Raw genomic sequence first — 12,868 nt, forward strand, 5'->3', positions numbered from 1 at the left:
TTACTCTGGTTTTCTAAATTTTCATTTGTTATAAAGATGAGCTGTTTGAGATAGACATGACCTTCGACTGCAATCTCCCAGTACTCAATTTATATTTCTCGCTAAATCTTTTCTTGTAAACCAAACTAGAATTTTTTTGCATCATACACATATTACTTGGTGTTTTTATTCACTTTATTCTTGTATCAGATGTTGTGTTATTGTCATCATAGCTAGTAAAACCAGAGTTTTTGATTGAATGATATGTTTTATCAGCAATGATATGAACAGACGTAACTCAATTATAAGCAGTAGGCAGATAGTACAAAACGACCATGGAGAAAGAAAACTAGTCACATAAAACACGAATTGACTTTTTATACTCCTTATAAGAAGAAGAGTATTACAACTCAAACACCAGAATCAAGCTCATGTTTTGAGTTTTTGATATCGGGAATAATTGATACAAATAGCTTAATAGGTGTAGCCTTTTACAAACATACCCTCCTTAGCATCCTCGGACTCACCTTCTTCTGTGTATTTCCCGAGCTGAGCCAGCGAATTGGCCTTGGCTCTGGTCAAGAGAGTGTCCTGAGCTGCCTTGACGTTCTCTTCTCTGCCTCCCCATGTCTTCAAGCAGGTGTTTTGCAAGGCTCGTGCGTAGGAGAAGGACACGTGCCATGGGTTCGTTCCCTGGTTCATTGCGTTCAGGTTCAAAGTGGCCTCCAACTCGGACTGTCCACCAGACAGGAACTGCAGACATACATAGATCAAACAACATCAAATCACTGGCTCAAATCTTGAAAGATAGTTTCTTCAGCTGTGTAAAAAGAAAAAAACTTGCCATGATTCCGGGAACAGCAGGAGGGATTCTGTTGCGAAGGAGCTTAAGAGTGTAGGAAGCAACTTGCTCGGGAGTAGCTCTGTCTTTGGCCTCAGCACCAGGAGTAACCATGCTCGGCTTCAGGAGGATACCTGTCACCAAATTAAATCCGCAAAAACTTGTAAGTTTCTAGTAACCATGCTCGGCTTAAGCATTTTAAACATGGTTCATTTTTTAAGTTTTACCTTCGAACATGACGTTGTTCTGAGCAAGGTAGAAGAAGACCTCAGCCCAGACCTTCTCTGCAACCTCGTATGTCCTGTCAATGCCGTGTTCTCCGTCCAGTAGAATCTCCGGCTCCACAATCGGTACCAGACCGCTGTCCTGCAGAACGCAGAAAACCATATAAGTATATACAAACATCAATGTAGATGGGATCAGAGGATTTTAGAATTTTATTGTACCTGAGAAATAGCGGCGTAGCGGGCAAGTCCCCAAGCCGCTTCTTTAACAGCCAAAGCAGAGGGTCCATTTGGAATGCTCACAACAGTACGCCTAGTCATACAATCAAAACACCATTTGGTGACATTCAAGACTCTATATACAAAATCCTGAGCTCAAAACTCATTTCCAAGTCATTATAATAACGTACCATTTGGCGAAACGAGCACCTTGTTGGTAGTAAGCAGCGGTACGAGAGGCTAAACCGTCGAGTCCTTGGCACCATGACTCGTCGTTTGACCCAACAAGTGGCACCAAACCCTGTTTATATACAAACCCAATTACTCAGTTTCGTCATTAATTACACTCAAAGAGGTTCAAATTCACACTTGTAGTATCTGCGTTTTAGTACTTAAAGACTGTACACTCCAAATTAAACCGAACCGTGACAAATCCAATCTCATTCGAAACTTAAACCAAAATCGGTTTATAAAGTAAATACCTTGTCGACTTTGATGCCAGGGACGATGTTCTGCTCGACGAGGACATCGACCATTTTCTTGCCGTCGACGGTGGACTGGTAGAGAGTTTCCTCGAACAGGATTGCTCCGGAGATGTACTGTCCCAGTCCTGGAGCCGACACTAGCAGAGTTCGGTAAGCCTGACGGTTAGCCTCCGTGTTCTCTAGCCCAATCGACGCCAAACGTTTCCCGCAAGTCGCGTTTGACTCGTCCATCGCCAAAATTCCGCGTCCCGGAGACGCGATTGTTTTCTGCCACCATCCCACACAAATCATATAAATACAATTGAAAGAAACGTTTTGATATTCGAGAGAATATGTAATCTATATTGATTTAATTACAGCTGTCTTGACGAGCTCATCGGCGTAAGCAGAGGCGGCACGAACGGTGAGAGCGGAAGGTGCCACGTGGCTCCGGATAGCTGCGACGGAGGAAGGTTGACGGAGGAGGTGGCTCTGTCCCTTAACCCAATCGGATTTCACAGGCGAGGCTTTGAGCAGAGTGGCAGAGCTTGACGCCATTGTTGCTATCTTCTTCTTCTTCTTCTTCGAGCTATTTTAAATGAAACGCTTATAACGCTCTGAACACCACTGCAGCAATCGTGCGTTTGAGTGGTTTAATATATAGAGAACCCAGATAACATAATTAAGATTGGGAAATTGAGGTTCTCGTGAGCCGGCTGACGAGGATTTGCCACGTGGACGATAATATTTTTGAATGCAAAATTCCCAAAGACGATAAAAAACACAATAAAACCGTCCCAAAATGGAGTGTTATAGTAAACCAAATAGATTTTACGTTTTCCCCTGATAACCGGAAACATACACTGACTAAACTAAAACTAATCCCAAAATGTGGAGAACCTGAGTATATTTTTTATTTGTTATGATTGAAATCTTAATTAAAAAAAATTCGAATTATTATCCATTAACATGTAATATTTCTTTATATATAATAAGATATGTTTTCTTAGCTTAACTGAGAGTACGGTCCACATGTTCGTTCACTAGAAATCGGCAAACTCCATAAAAATTCAATCCAAGGAACCAAAAAACAATAAAATTTACAAAGCGAGATGAGTTTAAGAGGTGGTGATGAGTTCTCAGTGGTTTTAAAGGCTGAGGTTTATGTTTGGAGATTTTCTTCAGATATTGCCAAGTCTAACATCAACGGTCCATAGACTGCCATGTCACCTCCAACTGGGAGCCGTCCATTTATGGACTCGTAACCCTTGGGCCTGGACCAGAGACTCTGGATGGTTTTGGGAAACTAATGTTTCATGGCAGAAGATGTACATATTTGATTTATACGGACTCAACAGAAAAAAGCCCATAAGTATATGCCTCGTCGATTCCATACGAAATGCGAAATAAACCATTGCTTGCAAATTGCGTAAGGTTTTAGACTTATTAGTCACCAATTTACAAAGTAGGGTCATGACTCATGAGTGACTCGATGCATATTAACATCTTCTGTCTCCGACACGAAAATAACACTTGGGACTCGTTTACAGTCACACATTGCCTTATCATAATGTTAATTTCCCTTTAAGAAAATAAAAACTTCTCAAAATTTTGGTCATCTTTCCTTCTGGGCCGTCAAATTTTGCTTCTCTTTTTAGTTGTGCCAATAAAAAAAACAAAAATCAAACAATTGGTTTGATCTTGATTAGATTAACCGGTTAATTGTACCAATCATTAGACGGAAGGCTTACCAGAAAAATGATGAGACCAGTGAGTATGTAAACTTGGAGAATGGGAGTTGGTGCGTTGTTTTCTATCAGTTAATCGCCCGAAGCTTTGAAGCCGCAATTTTTTTTTTTTTTTGAATTTTTTTCCCATGATTTTTGATAAGCAGGAATAGGAAGAAGAAAGAATGCAAATTCAATGCAAAGCCCTAACCTTTACAGTTTCTTCCATTTCTTGTAACCCGAAGCTACCATTTCGATCTTCAATCACCTTACGGTCATGGAAGCATTCATTCCCGACTTTCAGGAGCTCTGTTTCCGAAGCAAAGCCTCTGGAGTTGAGCAGGTTCATAAGAAACTGCTCAAGTCCGAATCAGGAGCTTGTTGTTGATGGAGGAAGCGGAAATGGGTCGATTTCTCCGGCGACGGAGGAAGTGATTGAGCTTGGAGGAGGAGGAGATACAAACGACGGCTCGATTTCTCCGGTCGAAGTGGAAATAGAAGAAGTGAAGAAAGATGACTTGGCGAATCAGAGTATTTGGGGACAGATGAAAGAGATCGTTATGTTTACGGGACCTGCGGCTGGTCTGTGGCTATGTGGGCCCTTGATGAGTCTCATTGACACGGCGGTGATTGGTCAAGGAAGCTCACTCGAACTCGCTGCTTTAGGTATCTTATCTCTATACACACCATAGAATCTGAGAGCTTTGCTTCACTTGATTATTTGTTCTTCTTGGGCCTTTGATTCTTTAACTGGAACCGGGGAATAAAAAAGTGGTGATTTTTTTAATAAGTCTCTGTTCTTTGCTGATCTGTTCTTTGCTGAAAAATGAATGAAGAGTTTTCTCTCTTTTATTACCTTGAAATCCTAAGTGGACCTTGTGTATCACTGGTAATGTGCTGGAAAAGCACTTACCTTTCTTTGATGACGTATTTAATGGTGCTTAATTTTTTGTCGTGTTGAACACTTAGTCTTATCAAAAGTTGCTGCTTTAGCTTGCTCTTGATTTTTTATTTGTTTAAAGTACTGAGAGAAAAATTAAGGTCTATTCTTTGTAACTCTATTGTTTTGCAACAAAAATGAATAGGAATTTTAGGTTTCACACATGTCTTTGATTACTCAAGACTTCTGAACGTTTGGTTTGATTTCATATTGTATCTCGAATTTGTTACTTCTGAAACGTTGCTATGTTGTAAAGTTCACTATGGATGATACAGGTCCTGCAACCGTCGTCTGTGATTATTTGTGTTATACCTTCATGTTCCTCTCAGTTGCGACTTCAAATCTTGTTGCCACCTCTCTTGCTCGGCGGGTCAGTTTAGTAGAAACTTCAGGAGATTTTTATTCTTCAACTATGAGTTTGGCCTATTCTTTTGGTCATCACTCGAGCAATTTCCAAGAATTTTTTTTCATCTATGTCAAGTGCACATTATTAGCAACTTCCTTATAGAATAGTGCTTATGCAGGATAAAGATGAAGTACAACATCAGATATCGATATTGCTTTTCATTGGGTTGGCTTGTGGAGTCATGATGATGGTGTTTACAAGACTGTTTGGTTCCTGGGCACTTACTGGTAAGAAGGGATATTTGTCGCGGACCAGTAACAAGTTTGTAACTAGTAGTAAATCAGCAGTCTGTTGACTGTTTTGTCTTTTTTTTTTTTAAAGCTTTTACGGGGGCAAAGAATGCTGAGATTGTCCCGGCGGCAAATACATATGTTCAGGTTCAAACTCTCTATCTTGACCCTTTCCTGTTATAAATTTTCAAATTACAATGTTTTTTTGGGTGCTGGGGAGTGTGATGGCTCTATGCGTATAGACAAAGAGTATGTTTGTTCCCTGTGAACCTGTCTAAAGATGTACTACTTATACTGACTTCGACCCATGCTATAGCCTTGAATTTTAAGTCACTTTCCTCATTCATCCTTTGATTTGACGATTTGTTTTTTTTTTCATTCTCAGATTCGTGGTTTAGCATGGCCAGCTGTTCTCATTGGATGGGTTGCTCAAAGTGCAAGGTCCCTTTATATCTCATGTTCCTCTGCACGTTGCATTTTTGCACTTCCAAAGCTTCAGCATTGTCTCACAATTCTGACCGTGGGATCTTAACATTCTCCTTTTTTTTGTCTCAGTCTTGGTATGAAAGACTCATGGGGTCCTTTAAAGGCATTGACAGTTGCTAGTGCAATAAACGGCATTGGTGATGTGGTCTTATGCACCTTTCTAGGATACGGTATAGCAGGTGCAGCTTGGGCAACTATGGTGTCACAAGTAAGCTGAAATCTATAAGATTCCAATTAAAAAATTTCAGTACCATATCAGCTAGTTAACAATATTGTTTTAATTAGAGATGTTTTAGATTGTTGCAGCTTATATGATGATGGATGCATTGAACAAGAAAGGATACAGCGCGTTCTCACTCTGTGTTCCTTCTCCAAGTGAACTCTTGACGATCTTTGGGCTCGCTGCCCCAGTCTTTATAACTATGATGTCAAAGGTTACTACTTCAGACACTCAGTTGCAACAGGATCGCCTCTTTAATATCTGATATTTGTGTGTTTATATCCCCTTAGGTTTTGTTTTATACGCTCCTTGTGTACTTTGCTACATCAATGGGTACAAGTGTCATAGCTGCTCATCAGGTGATATGTCCTTGTATATTTCACCACTAAGCATATTCTCCTGATATGAGTTTGTTATATAACTTCTATGGCTCTTTTGGTCTCTAGGTTATGCTTCAGACATATACCATGAGTACGGTTTGGGGGGAGCCTCTCTCTCAAACTGCACAGTCCTTTATGCCTGAGTTGTTATTCGGAATCAATCGAAATTTGCCTAAAGTAAGACTGTTGTTGGTGAAAAATGAAAATTGCCTCAGTTGAAACCGTTGGTACATCAACTATTACTGTGGCCTAAAGCAACTCTGTTTTTACCGTTGTCTGTAGGCCAGAATGCTTCTGAAGTCACTTGTTATCATTGGCGCTACACTAGGAATAGTAGTTGGAACCATTGGCACAGCAATTCCATGGCTGTTCCCTGGTATCTTCACACAAGACAAAGTTGTCACATTCGAGGTATTTTTTTTTTTGTCCTTTTTCTCTACAATTTGTGTCATCTGTTCACGGCAACACATTTTAAGGATGTTGAGTTTCTTAGCACTTCTTTTTCATTACATATTGTGACAGATGCACAAGGTCATAATACCATATTTTCTTGCTTTATCCATCACTCCGAGTACTCACAGTCTTGAAGGCACCTTACTGGTAAGTTTAGATTTTTTCTAGTTCCGATTTTCCTTCTAAAGATCCGGTTACCTGGAAACCTGATCCATATGAACGAAAACTGTTGTAAATTGAAGGCTGGAAGAGATCTAAGATATATCAGCTTGTCAATGACTGGATGCTTCGCCGTTGGTGGACTTGTACTAATGGTAATCACTTCTCTTAGCCTCAGTTTCCATCACTCTCCTGAATTCTAAAATAGATTTCTGTAACTCTTTCCTTTTTGTATTGTTTACAATTGACTAAAAGCTTCTGAGCAACGGAGGATTTGGCTTGAGAGGCTGCTGGTATGCTCTCGTGGGATTCCAATGGGTAAAACAAATGCTACACCTTTACTAATCCATATTAACTAAAACCACTCATATTTCAGGCTCTTCTTGAATCTAACATGATTTATTTCAGGCTCGGTTTTCTCTAGCCCTTATACGTCTTCTATCGCGGAATGGTGTACTTCACTCGGAAGACACAAGCCGATATGCAGAGAAAGTGAAAGCTGCTTAGTTCAGAAAGTCACCACCATATATACTCTCACTAGAAAAGTATAAGGAATAGAGAACAACTTCATTCATTCAGATGTAGAAAGTGAATACTGTTTGAGATTTTATTCTTGAAGAACAAGTATCCGACTGAAAATGATAAAGTCTAGCCATAAATGGCCTTGCTTCGAGTCTTAATCCTGAGACTCCCCTGTATATGAAAAGATGATACAATCATTCTGTTACTAATCAACTACCTCCTATTTAGCTTTCAATTTGGTGGGACGAGAACGATAAAGTATCACAGTCCTCGCAATTTTCCCGACTGCTACGGAACCAGTAGCTTCCTCCAAATGCAGAATCATGCCCTCTAGAGTTCCGGGGCATGTCCTGTGTATTTTCACCTGTTCATGGAATCAAGCAGGCTTTAAGTCAAGTAACCACATAGAGTTCAGGCTCAGACTTGACTGTTCCACAGCTTCAATCCGTTTCATTGACTCTTCAATCGGAAACCACAATTTCAAGTTACAATAAAGTTGATACCTTTAAGAGCTCGTTCTTCTCCAGGGTCTCTAGGAAGGAGAAGACGACTGAATCCGTGACGCCTGACTTGCCTACGAGTTGACATTTCAGTTTGTCGCCTAGACTGTGCGCGTATGAAGCAAGCTTTTTTTTCTCCTTCACCGATAACTTCACTGTCGAGCTCTCAGTTATCATCTCTTCAGTTCTTTCACAACTTCTTTCAATTGGAACCATTGTACGTTCCGAATCCGACCAATCTTTTTCTTCTTCTCCTTCACTGTAATCGTCTTCATCATTTTTCTCGCTAAGGGACTTGTCTTCTACGAGTTCTGACTTGCCAACAGAAGAGAATAATTTAGGAACGAGGAGAGAAGAGAGTGAGATCAAAGGACGTGGAAGAGGTAAAGAAAAGGCGATCGAAGGGAAGAAGTAACGGGAGCGATACTCGTCACGGTAGTTGGATTTAGTGGTTAATACGGAAAAAGATCTGAGGATCAAATAAACTGGAGATTTTGGTTTGGGATGTCGGAGGAGACGGTGGATCAAGTAAGTCAGAGTTGTTGATCTTACAGTCGCCATTGAAGCCATGTCCGGTCTCCTCTTCTGCTCCCTGAGATTTATGGGGTTTATATTAGCGTTTTTCGATATTTAATAGGTTTTGTTTAAATTAGCAAGATGGGTGTTTGGTCTAGTGGTATGATTCTCGCTTCGGGTGCGAGAGGTCCCGAGTTCGATTCTCGGAACACCCCTCATCGTTTTCTTTTTAGTTAAAGACACGCATTGTTTTCACAAAACCCGTTAATTCGTTTTGTAACGCTTAAAATTGCACGATTCAGGCACACAGGAGCAAAACTGCAGGAAAAGTGATTTTGTTACTACAGTACTATACATAACAAGAGCAAAAAATTCCGCAAGAAAATGTGTTCTGTTTCACATGCATTTGTCTCCTTACAAAGAGCAGAAACATCCTCTGTTCTTAAAATATGTGTTCTGTTTCACAGGCATCCTCTGGTCTTAAGAAATGTTTTTTTTGTCTTTCACAGACCATTGTTCTGTTTTGCGCCCTTCAACGCAAGAAGAGAAGCTCCATAGGAAGCTTCGGTGTGGACGGCTTTGCTCACAGGCAAACCCAGCACTCTCTCCCTAATTTTTATCCACGTGTCGTTCTTGGCACCACCTCCTGCTGTCAACACTTCCTCAGCCTCCGTTGCTCCCATCTCTTTCAACAACTTGTAGCCTTTCCCCTGTAATGTATACACCCAAGTTACTTGGTTGCTAACTGAGCTTTAACCTCTCCACGAGCTCTATCGAGAACTAAAAGCTATACCAACTAACTGAAAACTTGTGGTGCTCGAGGAGCAAAGTAAGAGACTTATTCAGATTCTCTTGGAGTTCAAGATCAAAATTGCTGTGTTTCGTAACCATCATTTTTGTTCCGAGTGATACTCTTGAAGAACCACTATTACCGTTAGTCATGTGAAACTTGGTAGGAACCACCTAGAAATGAATGATTTGTACCTCAATACGTGCGATTGATTCCAAGATACCATGTAAGTATTCAACATCGCTTTCTGGGCGTGGAAGTAATCTGCGACATTTAATCATGTTTTTCTTTTAAGTGAATCTACACAGATAAAGGAGATATATATATTAATTGCTTCAAGGGTAGTTTGATTTATATATATATACAGAGAGACCTGTGAAAAAAGCAGACAAACCTGGGAGCCAAGTTAGGATCAGCCACGGGAAATCTTTCACCGCTGCTCTGGAGAGGATAGTAATCCAGTGAAGATGCGACCGTAGGATCGATTTCTCGGCTCAGTCTCTCTAACTGCTCATCACTAAAGAGCTGTCTGAGAATGGCTCCACCAGTGTTGGAAGCTCCTCCGACCAGCCATTTGTCATCCAGACGGTGGCTGTAGACTCCATACCTCGCATCATCGACCCTTTTGGTGCTCAGAAGTTTGATGGCTAAGGTCGAACCCAATGAAGTTACCTTTGAAAAATCTCAGTATAAAAAAAGGGTCATGTCACGTAATGAACCAGCAGGAGACATTTGGACTGACTTGCTAAGATACAAACATCAAAATGTGGCTTATAGTTCTCACTTAGAAAGAGTTAAGAGTATAGCTGAGAGAGATAAATAAGATTCAGAAAGTATTGCAGAGTTCTCACTGCTTTCCCAGGTTCAGTGGCACGTGCTGCAAGAAATGCAGCTATGCTATCAGTAGTACCGGTGCAAACAATGCAATCATCTGGGAATCCTGGTCAAGCCAAAAAGGAAAACTAGAAAATTTCATGTTGCTTGTCATTGATGTATTTTTGTTAAGACTCAAGATTAATTTTTACCAAATTGCCTTCTAATGATTTCTTTCAGATTGCCTATTGACGTTCCAGGAGCTTGCACCATAGGTAATAAGTGAGAATAAGGTTGACTTAGCAACCAAGACGGATATGATTCACTTTCAGGATCATAGCCTACCTGACTTAAACCCAAAATAGTAAAGCACTTATGAGCAACATTTGCTTTGCACGAGACAGACAGAGAATACTTCATCTCTCGTTACCTTCAGGGCATTATTGTAATCTGACACTCCGAGTCTGCCATGAAGTAACCACAACAACCAATCTGCCTGATGCAGCAACACGGCTGATTCTCTCTTCGGAAGCTTAAGGTTCCACCATGAGACGAGTTTGCAGAGGGTAGAGGAACCAGAGCAGACCGTGTGGTTTGCTGGCGCTATAGACTTAACCTCTGGCAAAGCATCAGGACAGCTCTGGTTGTAGAGAAATGGCTGACACAGAACTTCTCCACTCTCACTGGTACACATAAGCAAAGGGGATTCAAACAACATGCCAATGACTTCATTTTGCTATGATGATGATGCATAAGGATTACCAAAAACGTTGGTACTATAATGGAAATCAAATCCTGTAATTAAACTACAGAAGCAGAAAAGAGATTCGAGGAACCACATGCCTGTTTAAGATGAGAGTTGTTGCAGAAGTTCCATCAAGCGAAATGGAAGAGACGAGGGAGCGAACAGTAATGGGAATGTCCTCTAGCAACGAAAAAAGAGTTGCTTTCCATGAGCTTGCCCAATCCATGCTTTCTTCCCTCTGTCTAGATGACAAAACAAACGTCCCAGTCCATAAATTCGAGAACAATATTTTTTTTTCCTTAAATTTGTTCAATAAGTAGCTCAGAATTTATATTTGAAATATGTTAGATGAATTCTTAAGTACTCGTTCGATATAAGTAAGACAGCAAATCAAGGCTGTTGAGGATTTTTAAGTACTCATCAAGACCACAAATCAAGCTCAAATACTGAGCAAATGCTCGATTAACTACAAGAACATTTCAAATTTGGTAATGGCTTCATAGCCATACCTTAACCTTATCAACAAAATCATTAATCCACGTTAAATATGCAGAAAATGATCATGGCAACACACAAGCAACCAGATGTTAGCTGGCTTTGACAAAAGACTTATCGAACTCAAACTTGGTGAATGCAAATTTCTTTACCATGAAACGAGGATATTCTCTTTTCCCTTGTGCTCTAATTTCTCCTTGTTCATCAATAACTGTAAAACGAGCTCCAGAAGTACCAAAATCCATACCCAGATAAAGTTTTCCTACGTTCGTTCCACCATTGCCACTCGTATCAGCCATAGCTCTGAAATCAGAGCTCCTGTAAAATCGAGTTCTGGGTAGAGGGACACTCCTTGAACTAGAACACCCTGAGATTTAACATTATCATGTTTCAGCTCTTTCCGAAAATCAACTCAAATCAAAACCGAGAAAGTAATCAACTTTAGCGAACTAAGTAAACATATTCTTCGGAGGGATTTTGATTATTGACCTGGTTGTTTCGGAGATTGGAAGAGCTCAAACGTAGAGATCTGAAATTGACGGAGCATCAGCATCTCTCTATCTCTTCCTTTGGCTCTCTTTTCAGTTTCCTTCCTTTGGCTTTCTTCTTCCAACTCCATAGATAAGGAGCTTGCAAGTTCGTGACCGTTGGATTGCTGGATTTTAAACGATGATTTTATTTCTTCTATAGTAAACTATCATTTTACCATTTTAGCCTTCAGCTCCAAACAGTTGGGCTGCACGTTCTCTTCGGCCCTACCAGTCATTAGTGTTTTTTTTCTTTCTTTTACAAATTCATCAAACGGTTCAGATAATGCGTGTGGTTTTGGTTTGGCATTTTCATAAAAAGGGGCCACGCTATGCCCACTTTAGTTGCGGCCCAAGAGTAATAATGATGACATCCCTAATTGCACCATATCTTTCTATACAATCATATTGAAATTTACAAGCAAATGCTAAATACTGTAATACTACGATAAACTTTCTCTTTTTGTGAAAGAAAAACACATACAATATGTAGCGTAACCAATTAAATTGATTTCGTTTTTATTTAGACTCGTTTTTATTTAGACTGGATTTAAGGTTTAGGGTTTAAGGTTTAGAGTTTAAGATTTAGAGTTAGATTCCACATAACACTTGAGGGAGGAAAAGCATGCACGTGTGAGCCAGATGTGCGGTGGAGCTCAAAAAGTGGGAGATATGACAATTACGTACTCGCCTTTTCTTTAGCTTCGAGAAGCAAATACTCTCCATATTCGAAGTTTACTTATATTATTAAGCTCTAAGGGCCCACATACTCACTAAATGTGTAACGTAGGCTCTTTCAAAAATATAAAAATAAGATATACGTGCTTGTAATAACTCCATCCATACTGTTGTATGTATTATTTTTTATTTATTTATTTTTAAAGTACATACAAACTATTTGTCTTTTGCAGGATTTAATAGTTGTGTACGTAATCTATTTGAGGAAAATGTTTCGTTTCATTGAGTCATTATTAAATTCAGTACTCAATCTATTGGACATGTTAGATGTATCTTCAATTTAGTAGAATGTCGTAACGAATAGACTATTCTAAAGATATCAAAAAAAAAAAAAAATTTCTATCTGTTATAAATGGGTAGAATTTCACTTAGGACTTCGGTTCTCTTTGGTTTGGTTGTTGAACCGGAACCAAATGTATAAACAATTAAAGGGCAAAAAGGACAATCCCCCTTTTTTACCGACTCATCGTTCTTCCCGCTCGTTCGGTTCCTTC

At 39.9% G+C, this 12,868-nt stretch overlaps 4 protein-coding genes and 1 non-coding gene across 7 annotated transcripts; 2 read left to right on the top strand and 3 right to left on the bottom strand.

The window, feature by feature from the left end:
- Positions 1-258: 258 nt before the first annotated feature.
- On the bottom strand, positions 259-2,823 carry LOC18022056 (fructose-bisphosphate aldolase 1, chloroplastic). Its single transcript, XM_006404509.2, has 7 exons — positions 2,106-2,823; positions 1,746-2,015; positions 1,455-1,564; positions 1,267-1,357; positions 1,048-1,186; positions 824-954; positions 259-732 (listed from the first exon to the last, which is right to left on the bottom strand). The coding sequence occupies exons 1-7, from the start codon at positions 2,283-2,285 to the stop codon at positions 454-456; spliced, it is 1,200 nt and encodes a 399-aa protein (XP_006404572.1). The 5' UTR covers positions 2,286-2,823; the 3' UTR covers positions 259-453.
- Positions 2,824-3,361: 538 nt separating this feature from the next.
- On the top strand, positions 3,362-7,401 carry LOC18022057 (protein DETOXIFICATION 46, chloroplastic). Of its 2 annotated transcripts, XM_006404510.2 has the most exons (15): positions 3,362-3,528; positions 3,622-4,120; positions 4,670-4,764; positions 4,919-5,027; positions 5,122-5,177; positions 5,416-5,471; positions 5,586-5,724; positions 5,813-5,950; positions 6,027-6,095; positions 6,183-6,293; positions 6,399-6,527; positions 6,639-6,716; positions 6,812-6,883; positions 6,984-7,046; positions 7,137-7,235. In XM_006404510.2, exons 2-15 carry the CDS (start codon positions 3,640-3,642, stop codon positions 7,233-7,235), a joined length of 1,695 nt encoding a protein of 564 aa, XP_006404573.1. In that variant the 5' UTR covers positions 3,362-3,528; positions 3,622-3,639. The 2 variants fall into 2 exon arrangements, with proteins under 2 accessions (XP_006404573.1, XP_006404574.1); XM_006404511.2 differs by lacking the exon at positions 3,362-3,528 and having other exon boundaries at positions 3,640-4,120; positions 7,137-7,401.
- A 54-nt stretch (positions 7,402-7,455) lies between these two features.
- LOC18022058 lies at positions 7,456-8,311 on the bottom strand. The gene is made up of 2 exons (XM_006404513.2): positions 7,754-8,311; positions 7,456-7,614 (listed from the first exon to the last, which is right to left on the bottom strand). Exons 1-2 carry the CDS (start codon positions 8,309-8,311, stop codon positions 7,471-7,473), a joined length of 702 nt encoding a protein of 233 aa, XP_006404576.1. The 3' UTR covers positions 7,456-7,470.
- A 98-nt stretch (positions 8,312-8,409) lies between these two features.
- Positions 8,410-8,481, top strand: TRNAP-CGG. The gene has a single exon. It is a non-coding gene; the product is annotated as a tRNA-Pro (tRNA).
- Positions 8,482-8,590: 109 nt separating this feature from the next.
- On the bottom strand, positions 8,591-11,744 carry LOC18022059 (xylulose kinase). 2 transcript variants are annotated; one of them, XM_024158565.1, is made up of 9 exons: positions 11,599-11,744; positions 11,262-11,476; positions 10,713-10,852; positions 10,300-10,552; positions 10,082-10,214; positions 9,908-9,996; positions 9,451-9,728; positions 9,251-9,320; positions 8,591-8,976 (listed from the first exon to the last, which is right to left on the bottom strand). In XM_024158565.1, the coding sequence occupies exons 1-9, from the start codon at positions 11,726-11,728 to the stop codon at positions 8,770-8,772; spliced, it is 1,515 nt and encodes a 504-aa protein (XP_024014333.1). In that variant the 5' UTR covers positions 11,729-11,744; the 3' UTR covers positions 8,591-8,769. The 2 variants fall into 2 exon arrangements, with proteins under 2 accessions (XP_024014333.1, XP_024014334.1); XM_024158566.1 differs by having other exon boundaries at positions 10,713-10,856; positions 11,599-11,691.
- Between the last annotated feature and the right edge of the window lie 1,124 nt (positions 11,745-12,868).

This window comes from Eutrema salsugineum, unplaced genomic scaffold (genome assembly GCF_000478725.1).
Source record: "Eutrema salsugineum unplaced genomic scaffold, Eutsalg1_0 scaffold_15, whole genome shotgun sequence".
NCBI classification, from domain to species: domain Eukaryota; kingdom Viridiplantae; phylum Streptophyta; class Magnoliopsida; order Brassicales; family Brassicaceae; genus Eutrema; species Eutrema salsugineum.

Bases quoted from the DNA above. Each gene is read 5' to 3' on its own strand.
- LOC18022058 (XM_006404513.2), bottom strand. From the start codon at position 8,311: ATGGCGACTGTAAGATCAACAACTCTGACTTACTTGATCCACCGTCTC. The intron at 7,615-7,753 runs GTATCAACTTTA...TTCCATGAACAG, and splicing joins AGAAGAACGAGCTCTTAAAG to GTGAAAATACACAGGACATG.
- LOC18022059 (XM_024158565.1), bottom strand. From the start codon at position 11,728: ATGGAGTTGGAAGAAGAAAGCCAAAGGAAGGAAACTGAAAAGAGAGCC. The intron at 10,553-10,712 runs GCATGTGGTTCC...TATGTGTACCAG, and splicing joins ACAACTCTCATCTTAAACAG to TGAGAGTGGAGAAGTTCTGT. The intron at 9,729-9,907 runs GTGAGAACTCTG...GATTTTTCAAAG, and splicing joins CCACTGAACCTGGGAAAGCA to GTAACTTCATTGGGTTCGAC.
- LOC18022056 (XM_006404509.2), bottom strand. From the start codon at position 2,285: ATGGCGTCAAGCTCTGCCACTCTGCTCAAAGCCTCGCCTGTGAAATCC. The intron at 1,358-1,454 runs GTACGTTATTAT...TTGTATGACTAG, and splicing joins GGTGCTCGTTTCGCCAAATG to GCGTACTGTTGTGAGCATTC. The intron at 733-823 runs GCAAGTTTTTTT...GTATGTCTGCAG, and splicing joins CTGCTGTTCCCGGAATCATG to TTCCTGTCTGGTGGACAGTC.
- LOC18022057 (XM_006404510.2), top strand. From the start codon at position 3,640: ATGCAAATTCAATGCAAAGCCCTAACCTTTACAGTTTCTTCCATTTCT. The intron at 6,528-6,638 runs GTATTTTTTTTT...ATATTGTGACAG, and splicing joins ACAAAGTTGTCACATTCGAG to ATGCACAAGGTCATAATACC. The intron at 6,884-6,983 runs GTAATCACTTCT...ATTGACTAAAAG, and splicing joins TTGGTGGACTTGTACTAATG to CTTCTGAGCAACGGAGGATT.